The sequence below is a fragment of the Cinclus cinclus genome, chromosome 2, assembly GCF_963662255.1.
Source record: "Cinclus cinclus chromosome 2, bCinCin1.1, whole genome shotgun sequence".
Taxonomy (NCBI): Eukaryota; Metazoa; Chordata; class Aves; order Passeriformes; family Cinclidae; genus Cinclus; species Cinclus cinclus.
Genome location: NC_085047.1, coordinates 116,742,751 through 116,758,964, shown reverse-complemented (window position 1 = coordinate 116,758,964; position 16,214 = coordinate 116,742,751). Strand labels below are relative to the sequence as shown.

Below are 16,214 nucleotides of genomic sequence, written 5' to 3'. Positions count from 1 at the left end.
TCTTCAATCCCTCAGGGTCTCGCAGGAGCAGCTGAGGCAGCCACAGGCAGCGCCGCAGGGCAGCCGGAGCCGGGCCCTGTCCCTGTGTGGGGACAGGCTGCCACCTCTGGCACCTGTGCCACGGCTGCCAGCACTGCCGTGCCTGGTGAGCCCCAGGGACGCTCAGAGCCGGGGCACAGAGCTGGGCAGTGCAGGGCAGAAGGGGCCGCAGCCCTGCAGCCCCTGTCCTTGCCAGCCATACAGCCCCGTGCCCAGGGTGTCCTTGCCTTCGCTCAGGGTGGCCCAGGAGGGCACAGCCCGTGTGTCCCCCAGCTGGCAGCTGCTGCCCGTGACACCCACCCCCGCGGGGGCTGGAGCTGTGGAGTGCAGTGTCACGGACACAGCACTGGACAAACAGGACAGCGACAGTGAGTTGTCCCAGGGGGATATTGGCATTGAGCATAAGCTGTGCTCAGAGGAGGAGACCTTTGAGGGAATTTCTGGGGACAGCACGAGTGACGAGGAGCTGTCCCAAGTGACAGAGGACATCGAGCTCTTTGGAATGGACAGCAAGAATGACCAGGAGCTGTCCCCTGTGGAAGAGGAGAGTGAGGTCACTTCAGGCAACAGCACAAGTGACAAGGAGCTGTCACCAGTGGAAGGTGAGGAGCACCATCCTGGCTGAGGGTATCCAAGGGGCGCAGAGCCCTGGAGTGCCCAGTCCTGGGAAAGCCGGACGCCAAGGAGGAAACCGCTCCCTGCATCTGTGTGCAATTGAGGACGGTGGAAATTTTGGAGAAGATGAACATGGAGAAGGGGAATCCACACTCCGAGCTCGCCCAAGGCCAGCTGCTGAGCCTGTGGAGGAGGCGAAGAGTGAGGGATGAAGCAGCAAGGAGAGGCCAGTGCAGGGCCAGGGCCAGGATCTTTGCTCTCTCAAGGGAGATCCATCCCAAACCTCATCCTTCTCCTCGTCCTGCTTCTTGTAAGTGCAGATCAAGCTGCCACCAGTGCACTTCAGGCAGCACTTAACCGGGAGAGGTTTGTGTCTCCTCCCAGTTCATGCTGCCTTGATCTAGAGATTCCCAGACCATTTGTGCTGTGCTGAACGTCCACATAATCACCATGATACCTCCCCTCACAGCCCCACCATTGCTTCTTCCCTCCCCTCACAGCCCCACCATGGCTGATCCTCCCCTCACGGCCCCACCATGGCTGCTCCTCCCCTCACAGCCCCACCATGGCTGCTCCTCCCCTCACAGCCCCACCATGGCTGCTCCTCCCCTCACAGCCCAGCCATGGCTCCTTCTCCCCTCACAGTTTCTTCCCTCCCCTCACCATTCCCTCCCCTCACGGCTGCAGCAGTGCTCGGGCTCTCCCCTGTGGAGATGGGGCTGCCCGGGATCCTTTCCCTCATTCCCATCCTCCTTCCCTGCGTGCCTCCCTCGTTCCCCCTCTCCCCATCCTTTTTCCCTACTTCCCAGCCTGCTCCTGCCTCACTCTCTCCCCCTTCTCCCTTCCCTTCTGTCTTCCTTCCTCTCCCTCCTTTCTCCTCCCTTCCCTGTCCATCCCTCCCTCCATCCCCCTCTGTTCCCTCTCCTCTCTCCTTCCCAACAACAAGGGACAGGACAAGAGCCTCTAAAAGACAAGAAATAATATCTGGAGACTCTTTTCTTCTGCCTTACAACCTCTATTAGAAAATTCAGCAATTTTTTGCAGTTTTCCCAGCTGGAATGTTCTGAGACTCTGCTGCCATTCCCTCTGGACACATCTTAGTTGATGGATTCTTCCCAGCTGGAAAGTTCTTCACAGCTGATGACATCTCCTTGGGACAGCCCTTGCTTGATGTGCTCTTCCCAGTCCAAGGGATCCTGGGAGCTGCTGACTTCTCCTTGGGACAGATCTTGCTCCAAGTATTCTTCCCAGTCAGAGACTTTGTGGTAACTGGTGACTTCCTCACCATCCCACTGGGAAAGCTCTGGCTTGGTGTTGCCTTCCCCCTCATTGTCCTCTCCAGCCACACTGGTCCCATTCACACACCTCTTGGTCTAGCTCACTATCCTCTTCTCCAGGCCTCTTGTCTGGGCTGGAGCCCTGCAGGGCAGCTCCACCAAGAGCAATTCCTTTTCCCATTGCAGGAGTCTCCTTTGGTGCAGAAAAGAAAATAGAATTCCTGCCTTCCCCTCTCTCAGGGCTGCAGAAGTCCTCACACTTCCCTCCTGCTGCTGCCACGGAGAGGAACGCTGGCCTAGGGACTCCCTGCTCTTGGGCACTGGGCAAGAGAGGGGGAGCCACTTGGTAGTCCCTGGGGACAGAAGAAATGGGGGAACATCCCATCCCAAACACTCAGGTGGGTCATGGACTCACCAAGGTTGGAAGAGACTTTCAGGATCATCCAGTGCCATCATCACCTCAAGCCATGTCCCAAGAGCCCCATCCAGACTGCTCCTGAGCACTCCCACAGACATTGACTCCAAAGCTCCCTGGGCAGCTCATCCCAAGGCCTGACCGCTCTTCAGGAGACTGATTTTCTAATCACTGTTCTGAACCTCCCCTGGTGCAACTTCAGGCCATTTCCTGTCAACCCCTTTCTTGGACTGGGCAGTCCAAACCAAGCCCCTGAGTTTTCTGGGGAGCCTGGCAGACCCTCCACAGCACTGACGCCATTTATCAGCTTGCTCAGTGGTCTTTCCATGTCCTTCCCATCAACGTTGCCCAGCAATCAGGGTAAGCCACATTTTCAAGCTATGCCACGATTGTTCAGCTACAGAAACTCAGGACAGCTTCAGCATCTTCCTCCCTCAGGGCTGTGCTTCCCCAACCAAAAACACTCAGCACTATCTTCACAAGAAGGAAGAATTTTATTGTTTCCATGTGACAGGTTTCCCTGGGAACAACCAGGACAGCTCTCTAGACAGTCTCTCTCATGATTTTGGTGAGTTTCTGGATCTTGGACCTTGTTGACATGTCCACATACTTCTCCCCGATATTGACAATCATGCCACCAAGGATCGATGGATCAGTCTAAGGAAGGGACATTGAACAGAAAGTTGATTAGCAGAAGTTTGTTACCACAGGATACAAGTTATACACTAGCAAAAAAAAAAAACAAAATAAAGCTTTTCAAAGGGCATTTTTTGAGATAACTTTGTGGTCATTGCATTCCAAAGTGAAAATTTTAGAAATTAAAACATCATCATGTCTACAAGAAAGCAAAGAACTATTTAACAAAACAACAGGACTCAATATTTTAATTTTTTTTTTTTGCAAAATTCAAAGACACAGAAACCCTTAACATGAACGTAGTGACATTTATGTGTAAGTCAAAATTCCAGACCTTAGTCTCCAGCTTCAACACCTCTCCTTTAGCCAAGAACCCATTCAGAGTACTTTTCAGTTCAGTGAGGTTGGCCTCATCCAAGGGCTGAAAAAGAACAAAAGAAAAGGAAAATGAAGGACTTAAAAATACCCAAAACAATATAATGAGAACCCACATTTTCTCCTCAGATCTCTTAGAAGATACTTTCACCAGGAGAGCAGCATCCTACAACAGAGACAACCCAAGGACAGCACAGGAACAACAACCACATTGTGCCCTCCCGATTTCATCAAACGTTTTCCTGTCTGAAAGAAGAACAGGGGCAGCTCTGTGTGCAGACCAGCCTGACTTCTGTCAGGGCTCACACACTGGAAGGAAAACCGTGAGCTGCTGAGCTGCAGTGGATGAAGAGTTTCCATTCTGGACCAGGAACTGCTGGATATCAATCCCTGCTTTGCAGCAATTTGCTCAGCTTGGCAGAGGTGAGACACGTCCCCACCGCTGTCACAACAAGTACTTCCATCACAGAGCACATTAACTGGGAGAGGTTTGTCTTTTCTCCCACTCCTGCTGCCTTGATCCTTCCACAGAGGAAGGATGCCAGCGCACCTGAGCCGTGGTGACCGTGCACACCACCTCCCCTCGGAAGGCGCTCATGATCTTCCCGAAGGCAGAGACGATGCCTGGGGTGTAACGCAGGCGGCCGTTCTCAGCCAGCAGATCTGCAAAACAGCCACACATCGAGGGGTTAAACCACACCAGAGGCAGAACCCAGCAGCAATTCCAATGCACAGCACTGCTGGGATGGTCTCCTGAAGCCAAGAGGTCACTCACTCATCAGGTTGACGGTGATTGGGGACATCTTCTCTCTTGCCAGGGCGTCATTCACAGCTTTTTGTTTCACTGAGCTCTTGGTGTGAGGGTTCATCACCACACTGGACAGCTTGGGGTCCTTTAGGAGGCTCTGAGGGGATACACAAGGATGTGATAAACAAACTGATTTTCTTGGCACCACAAGGCCCACCTGGAGCAGCCAAGGCAAGCAACAATTGCATTTCTGGAATGAGAAGAAAGAGCTTTGCAGCTGATGGAAGCGAAATGGCAGCTCCAGCTGGAGAATCAAGGAATGGTTTCGACTGGAAAGGACCTTAAAGATTAGATGGACCTAGACCCCCTGCCATGGCCAGGGACACCATCCATTTTCCCCAGACTGCTCCAAGCCCTAACCAACCTGGCCTTGGACACTGCCAAGGCTGGAGCAGCCACAGTTGCTCTGGGCACCCTGTGCCAGTGCCTCCCCACCCTCCCAGGGAACAATTCCTTCCCAATATCCCATTTAAACACCAGGACCACAGACAGGCAGTACTGGTGTCAGCAGGCTGGGAGTCTCACAGTGACAGGAGCCCAGCCCCCTCCCTACTGAGGAACAGCAGGGAACCCCCCCCCCCCCGCTCCCAGCCCCGGGAGGCCCAGGTGTGCAACACCTTACCCACACCCGGGTCAGCTCCTTCTCCACCTGCTCCAGCTTCTTCTGCTTGCTGGCTGCCGAGTAGAGGGCGGTGGCATAGCGTCCTTCCAGCCCGTACACCTGGATGGGAGGCTGTGGGAGCAAGGGCAGTCGATGAGCGGGGAACCGGGGCAGAGACCCCCAGCCCTTCGCCTTGGTCAGCCGGGAGCCCCCCCTGCACCCTCCCCGCACCGTGACCATCTCGGACACCCGCCCTGAGCCCCTCACAACCCCCCGCCCTCCCACCCTGAGCCCTGTCTTCTCAGCCTGGAGAGGACACCCCCTTTGACCGGCCTAAGGACGTTCTTGACCTCACCTCGACCAGCTTGGAGACCCCTCCGGACCCCTTCAGGACACCCCCTGCCGCCTTATCTTCACCATCTTGGAGACCCTCCCGCCCCTTGGACAATGCCCCTGCCCCGTCACCTTGACCAGCTTGGACGCCGGTCTCGCTGCCGTCGTACTCAGCTGCCGCACCTGTTGGGGGGGAGGAATAAGAAGAAGAATGGCGGGGTCGGTACAACCCTAGAGGATCGGGAGGAAGGGGAAGACTTCCCGCGCGGGACTGGAGAGCAGGAGACAACGCTGTTCCCCACCAAAACCAGCCAGGCCCCGCCGCCCCCCAATTTCACCTTCAAGACGAGCCCGGCTGCCGCCGCCATCTTTCCCGGCCGCCCCCAGGGTCACCGCGCACTGCGCAGGCGCGGCGGGGCCACGCCCACATCAGCGCAGTTAGAGGCCCCTCCTGCCGCGGGGCACGCTGGGAGCTGTAGTTCCGCGGGGTGGCGCCCTCGAGCCGCTCGCCCCCTGCCGGGCCATTTGGGCAGCGCAGCTCCCCCGAGGTCTCTGTGCCGCCACTGTCCCTGTGCCTACGGTGTCCCTGGTATCCCTGTGCCACCAAGGTCCCTGTGATGTCCCTGTGCCGCCACTGTCCCTGTGCCACCAGTGTCCCTGTGATGTCCCTGTGGGGTCCCTGTGGGGTCTCTGTGTCCCTATGGTGTCCCTGTACAGTCCCTGCGGGGTCCTGTTATCTCTGTGCCCGCAGTATCCCTGTGCACCCAGTGTCCCTGTACCCACAGAGTCCCTGTGCCCACAATGCCACCATCAGCATCCCTTGTGCCCTCAGTGTCACTGTCAGTGTCCCTATCCCCCTTGTGTCCCTGCCCCACGGTGGCCCCAGTGTCCCTGTGCCCTGGTGTCCTCCATGGACTTCTCCAGTCTGGGTACTTCCCATAGGATCAGTTTGTCAGGATCAGGCTGCTCCAGTGTGGGTCCCTTTTCCTATGGGATCCCAAATCCTGCCAGCAAACCGGCTCCAGTGTGGGCTCCTCTCTCCGCAGGGCCTCACATTCCTGCCAGGAGCTGCTCCAGGGTGGAATTTCCCTTCTCTGGCGTGGGCTCCTCCATGGATCTCCAGGGGTTACAGGTGGATCTCAGCTCCTCCATGGATCTCCAGGAGCTGCACCTGCCTCAGCCCCACCTGTCCCTCTATTCAGGAGGAGCATTTTGGAGCATCCCACGAGTTCTTCCGACTCGACATCAGCTGTGCTTCCCCCACAGAAATCTCCAAAACGCGGCATTTATTTCCTCCCCGTGGATAAACTCCATCCCAACCCCTCCCTATCCAAAGGACCTTCCAGGTGAGGACAAAGCAGGCAGCTCTGTCCTTCTCCCTACTGACCTTGAGCAGCTCGCTCAGGTCCCTGCATTATCTGGAATGCATCAACTCTTGCTCTCCCTAATTATTCCATTTTTTCCCCCGCAGAGCCGGGACTGGAGTGATTCTTGCCCGCACGGTGCGGGGCTGGGGCGGTGGCTGCCATGGAGATGCGGAGCCTGGAGGGGATGGATGGCTGCGGGAGTTCTGCAGGATCCAAACGCTAGGTGCTGCTCTCGCTGCAGCGTTCCGAGCTCTGGGATCGTGTCAGGACGTCAGGACACAGTTCGAGCGAGGCTCTTCCCGGAGCTTCCCGCCGGGAATAAGGCAGTGGCTCCTATAGGATTTATTTATTTTGGCTGTGGAGATTTGATTCCCTCCACTCTCCCTGGCTGAATTCCGAGGTGAAACTCCAAGGTGCAAATATAGGTTTGAGCCTGATATAATTGAGACACAACTGGACAGACTGGGAGAGTTGGGAATGTTCAGCTTGGAGAAGGGAAGATTCCAGGGAGAGCTCAGAGCCCCTTCCAGGAGAGCTGGACAGGGACTGGGGACAAGGCATGGAGGGACAGGACACAGGGAATGGCTTCAAAGTAGGATTGGATGGGATACTGGGAATTAGGAATTGTTCCCTGGCAGGGTGGGCAGGCCCTGGCACAGGATGGAATTCCCAGAGCAGCTGTGGCTGCCCCTGGATCCCTGGCAGTGCCCAGTTCCAGGTTGGACATTGGGGTTGGAGCAGCCTGGGACAGTGGGAGGTATCCCTGCCATGGCTGGGGTGGCACTGGGTGGGATTTAAGGTCCCTCCCAACCCAAACACTGCTTTTCAATAACTTTAATAACTCACTGCTGAGAAAAGCATGTCTAAAATGTAGAAAAACACTTGCTTTTCTTTAATAAAAAGCAATTTTTTTTTTTTTGTGATAATGTGCCTGCACTGAAGTTCTCAAATAGATTTATTTCAAGTGTGGTTTCATATCCCAAATTATTTTTGTGTTATTCCAGAACACTCTATGATCTTGCAGCATTCTGATGGACAGAAAATCTGGCTTTTTGAGGCCACGAAGTCACTGAGTGCTGAGGGCATTTTACTGAACTGGGGACTGGGTCAAAGCCAGATAACGCTTTCAAGAATTAAAATCAGAGCACCTTTCACAAGCTAGTTTTGAACAAATAACATCCCCCAGATGATAAACAGTTTGTACCTTGATGCCTTACACTGGAAGGAAAATTTAAGCCTGAATAAAACCTGTCCTTGTATTTGGATATCTGTTACAAGAATGGAGTCCTCCATAGTCATAGATGGGAGATTTTATGAATTTTTTCTTCCTGCAAAGCAATTAAATTCCCCATATTGCCCCTTTGACATTTCCCTGTGTCCCTGGTTTCAGTTTGGTCACTTAATGAGCACTTGAACATCTGCAAGGTCAGGAGAAACACCTGGAAGAACATTCCCCTGTGGATCTGCCCCTGTAGTGCTTGTAGGGTTGTGACCTTAAAGTGCTCTTTTTAGTCATGTGGGGATAGAAAAAAACATCACTTTTTTTTTTTGTCACCTGCTGAGTCAGACCACAACTGAAATCATGCAAAGTGCGTTTTATTTTCCTTTTGCTGAGAAACCTCCAGAAAGAAGGTGACGGTTCTCAGGGCCCTGCTTCAGGAGGCATCCTAAAAACTGGAGCAAGGCTTGTCCAAACCCACAAACAACTCATGGTACAGACAGATGGAAAGAGGAGGTTTTTAACAACCCACCTGAGGTCTTCACAGTGGGGACAGAGCAGCAGGTCAGTGCCACAAAATATGCTGGGCTCACCCTCTACCAGGCCAGGGCTTTGGAAAGAAACCCAAAAACCAACCCCAAACCCCTGTCCTGATTAAACTCCCGAGCCCAGGTTTTGAAGCAATGCTGAAAACACTGAGTGCTTCTCTCCCTCACCTTGTAGCTCACCTGAAACCTGAGCTCTGCTGTTCAGTAATTGCTGTTCAGTAATTGTACCCAGCTCTGCCTGAGCCCAGGACTGGGCACCTGTGAGTCCCACAGGAGCCAGGGTGTAGCTGGAAACAACTTCCTGAGCAGTTCCTCTGGAAAAACTTCTGGTGTTTACCAGCACTGGAGGTGTTTTCCTCTCCTGGTGCTCCAGTTCATCCCCAAGAACCTGGACCCAGAAAGTCAGGGCTGAACTCACCCCCATCACAACCATGGGCTGGTTCCTGCAGCTGCTGGGGGGTTTGGTGGGGTTTGGTGGGGCTTTTTCCTTCTCTCCCAAGGGTTCCAGAGGCACAGCTGGTGCTGAACCCAGTCCAGGTGGGTGTTTTCCACTCTCTGCACCACAAGCAGTTCTGCTTGAGCAGGTAAATCAACAGCTCCCTGGGGATGGAGCCTGTGCCCACCCTTCAAAATCTCCCTGCCCAGACACGAACCTGACTCATTTTCCCATCAAAAAAGGGTTTTTCACTCAGTGGCAGGGGACAGAAAACCTTTTTTTTCCCCTCCAAACCGGAAAGAATGATTGAGAACCCACAAGAAATGGTTAGGGGAATTCCAAACTGGGGCAATGTTAGAGTTGGATGACTGAACTCTCTGCCCTCAGCATCACAACACTCCTCTAAGAGCCCTTGATCTGCAAAATCAAACATCTAAAACCACATTTTCCTGCCCTAAATGGGAGGTTTCAAGTTAGTGTTGTTTTATAGGAAAAAGATTAATCATTATTATTTTGTGATGCTTCTGGGGAGCTCATGGTGGTCGTATTCATTTTCCATGCAATCATTGTAAAGGGGGAGAAACCCATAACCAGGTATTTTTAGACTTTAAAAAATAATCTAAATTCTTTTAAGATGCTGTAGAACACCTGAAGAAAATGAATTCAAGGGTGAGCTGGCTGGGGGAATAAACACTGACTGCAAATCTTTGACTAGGAGAGGTGATGTGGGTCCACTTGGATTGTTTTAGAAATGATTTGATTTATTTATTTGTCTTATGAGGTTGGCCATGAAATATCAAATGTAAAAAGAACTGTTTTGGGAAACTCTGAGAAAAACAGGCAGGGGTAGGTGGTACCAAGAGCTGAGTGTCACCATCTCCCACCTTGGCAGGGGAGCAGTCAGAACACGGCCCTGGGGCTCAGGATATTTGGGATCTATTTTCATCTCCTCTTTGGACCTGCTGATTGGCTTCTAATTATTCCACACCTCAGTTCCCCCATCTGCAAAAAAAGCAAGATACCAGCATCCTTTATAAATAGCTCTCAATTCTGTTGATGAAACACAGTTTATTAATAGCAGTAGTACCTTCTCACGCACGCTACCGGGGGGGGAAAAAATCATTGTAAATTCACAGATGTCACTCAAATTATGGAAATGTGCAAGTGGCTCTGGAGGAAGTAAAGCAGAGGAGGAGCACCAGGCCTGGTTAGATATTAGGGCTCCAGTTTGTTCATTGCCACAAGAGGGAAGCCAACACTAATAAAATAAGTTTATTTGTGCGTTAGCCAGGTTATTGTGGAGGGCTACCCATTTCAAGGCTGTTGTTTGTTCTCTTTCCTCGTAGCAAACTTGATCATATGTCAAAACCCAGAGAACATTATTCCACATTCCCTTTGGTCAATGTCCTGTGAAATGAATTTCATGGATTTGCCTGTTTGAATGCCAAATCCATAAACCTGAAACAGAAAGTTGAGATGAAACTGAGCCAGTTGCTCTTGTAGTGAATTTTAAAAACGGCCTTGTATGAATAAGGGGAAGTTTGGTGGAAATGGGGCTTTAGAATTAAAGATGGTGTTTCCTCTCATTTGGGTGAGCATGAGAAATTAAAGACCAATCACAGACAGAGGTATTTTTAGGAGTTTTTACCCTACCGCAATGACAAATTAATTCAGGACATCTTCTCACTCTCGTTCACAACGTGTGTGAGCATCTTCTCTGTGGCTTCATCTGTTATGGCAAAGCTGCTGTCAGTGACCCTGCTGCAGACCACGGGATCTGCAGATTTGGGAGATCTACGGAGCAGGGAGGAACCTGTGGAAGTCCCCCTCACTCGGGTTGATGGCAGAGCCCTGGTGGGTCAGGATTTGTTGTTACATCTCTGAGATGTTGTAACGTGCTCAGGCTTTTAGGAAAGGGCTGGGAAAGTGCTGGAAGCAGTGCTTGGGCAAAGAGGGGTTTTTCAAATAGTTCCTTGGAAACTGAACCAAAAAAAATGGTCACCTAAATTTCCTTTGGTGGATCTTTTCCTGGATGTCCTCTGGAGCACTGCAAGATAGGAATATTTGAGAGTCCTGTTCAGCTTTCTGTAGAGCACTGGAACAATTTTTGTCCCTCCCAGAGTGGTCAGGCCTTGGGATGAGCTGCCCAGGGAGGTTTGGAGTCACTGTCTGTGGGAGTGCTCAGGAGCAGTCTGGATGTGGCCCTTGGGGACAGGGTTTGGGGTGATGCTGGGCTGGCACTGGGTGATCCTGGGATTGCTGCATAGGGCAGTGCTCAGAGATCATAACTCCTGGTGTTTGGAAGTCAGGATTTTTGAGGAATGGCAGAAAGGGGAAGCCAAAGCAGTGCAGAAAATCACCTCTGGTGAGGTTTCCTGTGAAGAGCCCGAGGGTGCTCCCTGCAAGTGCAGAGAGGGAATCAGGGCAAGGTTGGGAAAGTCACAGACAGGGATTGCAGTCCCCAAAGGACATTTGCATAACAAGCTGCTTTGTTAATTTTTTTTTTAAATATCCTTTAGGAACATTTTGGGTGTTTTGTGCTTCCCTTCACAGCAGGCAGATCTCAAACTGCTGCTGGTTTTAGAGGCTGAAAAGGGGAAATGGCCAGAAATATTCCCATGGCCCAGGTGGGCAGACCCCTCCCACTCACTGCTCAGGAATTCCCACACTCCCATCCCTTCTCCTTTCCCTCTGATGCTGTTTCAGGCCCCCGTCCTTGTGGATCTGGGCATGTGGTGTTTAACTCTGAGGACATGAGCAGTCACACTGAGGAGATTCACATGACTAAAATCATGCCCTTGCATAGGGATTTCCTGAATGAAGGGCACCAAAGGAAACAGCCAGGTTAAAAATAATGCCTGGGTTTTGTCCCTGATGCAATGCCTTTGACACCAGTGGAATTGTACAGGGCTGAATGGGATCCAGCTTCCTCACCTGCCAGTTTCCATTGCTGTGTTTATGGTGGCATAAATGTCAGGCCTGTGCTTGGCCAGGGGGGAATTCAGATTCCTTTGTGTCCTTCAGGACAGGATTCTGCTCATGTAGCTTCAGCAGAGTTGTGTGCCCCATGTCCCCACTGCCCAGACATTGCCACAGGGGTGGCTGGGGTGACAAACAGAGCAGGTCTGGCCTGTCCTGCCACTTCCCTGCTCCTGTCCTGTGCTGGGACACTCTGTGGCCTTGTCAGGGGCTGCTGCTCCTGGGGCAAGAGCCCCTCTTATCTTGGATGGGGTCTTGGCTGCTTCTCTTTTTGTCCTGAACCAGCCCTGCTCTGTATCAAACAGCTGGGAGGTGAACACCGAAATAAAAATGTTAAAAGGTGTTGGAGAAATCTCTCTTAAGAACATCGCTCCCTCTTTTCTGTGGCCAGATGCCCATGTGGTGTTTTTTGGGAGTCCCCAGGCTGTGCCACAGTGAGGGTCTGGGACCTGAGTGAGGCCAAACTCACACTCACGTGCAGGTCCCCCGTGTTTCCCTGCAGATCCCTCAATGTGGTCCACACCTGCTCCTGGGAATTCCCAGACATCAAAATTCGGGAGTGGGGCAGAGCGAGGGGCAGAAATCCCACCCCAAAGCACAACCCTGGATAAACAACCTCATGCACCCAGGGCTCCCGAGGGATCTTTGACAAGATCTATCTTTAGTTGGAGAGTGAGTCACATCATTGTGATCTGACTTTACGGTTTGTTGGAGGTATGAGCCAGGCCATGGGACTGCGAGCAACAGCATCATGCGATGGAGCTGTAAAATTCCACTACTCCCTCCTCTCCAAATCAGCTCGGGGGAGCATCCAGGAGCAGGAAGCGTGGGGGATGCAGGGGTGGGAAAGCATCTCGGGGCATCCTCGGCACGGGGAGCCGAGCACAGCTCCGCACATGGGGATGGGTGGCTCCGTGTGCCCGCAGTCACGTCTGTGCCACCCCAGCAGCCGCCACGGCGCGGGTTTTTGCGCGGATGCTGCCGCGTTGCTAAGAGACACGGCCAGGCAGGGATGCTCCATCACGCACAGCTCGCCTGCCGCGGGCTAACGGAGCCGCTCCCGGGCCTTTCTGCCGTGAAAATATTCGTTTTCTGCTCGCCGGAGGTGCGGGGAGAGGGGTGATGCCTCGCCGGGTGGGATGGGAGTCATGGGCAGCCCCTGGGTGATTCCCGGGATACAAACTCCTGCCGTGTCCCAGGTGCTGGGCTAAAAAAGTGAATAAACAACTGCCACAGGGTTGTGGCGGACAGAGTCATCCCTGTAACACAGAACCCCTACATTTTGTACTTTCACCGATTCGTGGGATCACTGAGGTTGGAAAAGCCCTCCCAGGCCATCGGGTTCAACTGATCCCCACATCCAGCCCTCCCTTGGACACCTGCAGGGATGGGGACCCCAAACCTCCCTGGGCAGCCCCTGCCAAATGAAATCCTGCTGTGAGTCCCATGTGTTGGTGGGCACAAAAGCCACAGACACTGGCTGGACATTCTGGGACAGTTCTGAGGCCCTCAACACCCCAGATCATTCCATGATCCCGTCACAAACCAGCGGTGATTTTTTTAGCCTGGCGAGCACAGTTTTGCCAAAGTCTCCCTGCCGAGCCCCCTCCTTGAAACGCTTTCGTAACCAGCTGTTGCACACCAAAAGAGAAGCCCAATCCCATTCTGGAAGAAGCTGAGGGGTTGTTCTAGAAGGCAAAGAGCAACCTGGTCCCCAGGGCCACAGAGAAGGTGGCACCCGCAGCGCCCCGTCCCTCTACAAAAGCTCCGCACAGGCCAGGCTTTGAGCACAGCTGAAACCCCCACAGCTGAAACGTTCATTTTTTTTGGGCAGATCATCGCTGGCAGCAGGTGGTGAGAGGGGAGGGATGCAGAGGAGCTGATAAAAGGCAGCAGACAGCTCCTGGCACGTGAGGCTGGCTGGGTTTTTCCGCTGCGCAGCGTCGGCCGCGCTCGGGGCGTGAGCCAAGCAGAGAGGGAAGCAAGGGAGGAAAACCACACTGGCAGCATCCACAACGGTCTGGGGAGAGAGATCAACAGCTGCCCTGCCCTTGGCATGCTCTTGAAGACACCCCAGCACCAGCCAAAACAGGGGCTTGTTTTAACAAATTTTTGGAGAGCAGCGGTTTCGTTGCGGCTGCGCCTACCCGCACACCTTCCTGCTCTGCGGGGTGGAACCAGGTAAAGCAGAGACAAGTCTAGAATAATCTCCTCGTTTAAGTGTGGACTGGAATAAAACAGATCAGAAGAGATCCTGGAGGGGCTGAGCCACTGCAGTTTGAGGCAGAAAGAGCTCTCATGGCTCTCAGTGGCGTTTGGCCAAGAGCAGAACAAAGGCAGCCACAGAAGTTCCATTTTTCACCAAACTGCAGCAGACTGAGGCAGATTTGGCACTCAAGGCTCAGCCCCTCCGGCAGGCTCCTTGATTTTTGTTTGTACAAAATGAAAATTTAATAATTTAATCATAGGGGAAGATGCTCAGGATTTGCACTGGGTGTAGGAAATCCACTGAACACTTTGGAGGGAAAACCACAGCCACATAGAATTCATCCCTCAGGTACAAGGGCCAGCTACAAGTCCTGGGTTTGCAGCTTTTTTTTCATCTGGTGAGATTAAAAAAAAAAAATTATCTGTCTTTAATTTTTTTTTATCTCCTTGAGCAAGATGTCTTCAATAAAACACTTCAACAAAAAGCAGCGATAGTAAAACACAAGGGGTAGGAAAAACGTGCAGAATTTTACTGTGAGTTTGCAAATCTTTCTGTCACTTCATGAAGGACACAGCTGTGACTGTGGGGAGGTCCTGGAACTGATTATCCAGGGAAATTTTGGACTCCCCATCCCTGGAACTGCCCAAGGTCAGGTTGGACACTGGGGCTGGGAGCACCCTGGGACAGTGGAAAGTGTCCCTGCCATGGCACGGGTGGATTGTGATGAACTTTGAGGTCCCTCCTAACCCAAACCTTTTGTGATTCCATGGTTATTATAAATGCTGACTTCTCCCAGCTCTTCCTGAGAGTCATCTCAATGAAATTTGGAGGATAAATTGCTCCTTTACCCCCAAATGCTGCCAAATTCGGCACAGAAAGGAGAGCAGTGTTCAGCTGGGCAGAAGTAAAAAAAAGAAAGAAGACAATCTCTGATGAAATTGGAAATAAAAAATAGCCCCTGGGTATTTTGTCTCTCAGTTTCAGGGTAAATACCACCCAGTTTTGGGTATCATTAATATCTGATTATTACGGCTCCTATTCAGCAGTAGCCCCACCTACTTTTGTCTCTGTTTCGCTGGCACGTCCCAGCAATTTGCCAGCTGGAGGCTGTGCTCAGAGCTGGAAATAACTGTATCATCATTTCATTAGCACCTGGCTGGGGAAGAGGATCCATTAATCTGGCTCTGGAGGCACCTACTGTGAGAAATGAGGGAGGAGGCCCACTACAAACTCTCCTGTAGTGAAAGGGAAGCTGCAATTATTCATTGAAATTTTTCTACTTCCTCAAGCAGATCACCACAGCTTCCTTTTCTACTTTTTTTTTTTTCCTTTCTCTTCCATTTATTTACAAGAAATAAGGTTTGATTGTTTCTTTCGTGCTACAAGAGATGTCACAGCCTCCTTTTTGCTCCAAGTGACTCAGGGTCAATGTAATCTAAAAAACAACTCCAACAGAACAAGCTTGTCACAGATAAATCCCCAGGGACTGAATCCACTGCTGTTCTCCCTCAAAAATTAAAAATTATTTTGCATGTTTCCTTTTCCTTTGTATCCAGCCTGTGTGGATAAGGAAGAAGTCAGCTTGTCCTTTAGCTCTGCTGCTGAGGACTGGATGTGGGAGGTGTTTTTGGGTAAAGGAATTTCTGTGCTGGGAATAAAAGGAACTGATCATTCAAAGGCCCTAAAAACTCTTCTTAAACCTCTTTGGACCATCAGGATCATCTCCTCAAACTTCCTGCAACATTCAGGCCATTGATCCTCAAATCCAGGTCCAAATTCCTCTCCTCACCCTCTGAGAAGTGTTAGAGCTCTAAAACAGGCTGTGATCATCTTCTTTTTATGTTCATTTAAAATCTGTCCCTTGGATTTTGCCTTTGGGTTTGCTGGTGTGGAGTAGCCAGGCCCAGGTTTGCTTGCAAAGACATCTGCAAAGATTTATTTTAAATATTGCCAGAAGCAGGCTCACATTTATAACTTTTATTAATATATGTATTTAATATATTTAGATTCATGGAATACATTTAGAATCACTGAATGGTTTGGGTTGTAGGGACCTTAAAAATCCCTAATTCCAACCTCCTGCCATGGGCTGGGATGGCATTCACAGATCAGCTTCCTCAGGACCCCTTTTGCTGTTGTTTATATTTAGTTTGGATTCTATTGAAACATGTATTTATACCTATATTTCAAATTGCAGTGAATTGAAAAATGAACCCAAAAAAATGAGTTCATTTTCGTGGCATTTTAATCTTTGTTTATTTGAAGAAAGAGTCCCCCAAAGCAGAGAATAAAAAGAAATCAGGATTTATTTTTTTTTTTTAGTAGATGTAGACATTTCAAGATGTTTTTCCTTTTTG

The 16,214-nt window shown here is 51.4% G+C and overlaps 1 protein-coding gene across 1 annotated transcript; it reads right to left on the bottom strand.

Moving 5' to 3' along the window:
* Positions 1-2,821: 2,821 nt before the first annotated feature.
* ATP5PO (ATP synthase peripheral stalk subunit OSCP) lies at positions 2,822-5,504 on the bottom strand. The gene is made up of 7 exons (XM_062515245.1): positions 5,438-5,504; positions 5,232-5,282; positions 4,788-4,898; positions 4,133-4,262; positions 3,908-4,020; positions 3,317-3,403; positions 2,822-3,003 (listed from the first exon to the last, which is right to left on the bottom strand). The coding sequence occupies exons 1-7, from the start codon at positions 5,465-5,467 to the stop codon at positions 2,890-2,892; spliced, it is 636 nt and encodes a 211-aa protein (XP_062371229.1). The 5' UTR covers positions 5,468-5,504; the 3' UTR covers positions 2,822-2,889.
* Between the last annotated feature and the right edge of the window lie 10,710 nt (positions 5,505-16,214).

Bases quoted from the DNA above. Each gene is read 5' to 3' on its own strand.
- ATP5PO (XM_062515245.1), bottom strand. From the start codon at position 5,467: ATGGCGGCGGCAGCCGGGCTCGTCTTGAAG. The intron at 4,899-5,231 runs GTGACGGGGCAG...TTGCTCCCACAG, and splicing joins CGGCGTCCAAGCTGGTCAAG to CCTCCCATCCAGGTGTACGG. The intron at 4,263-4,787 runs GTAAGGTGTTGC...GTATCCCCTCAG, and splicing joins AGGAGCTGACCCGGGTGTGG to AGCCTCCTAAAGGACCCCAA.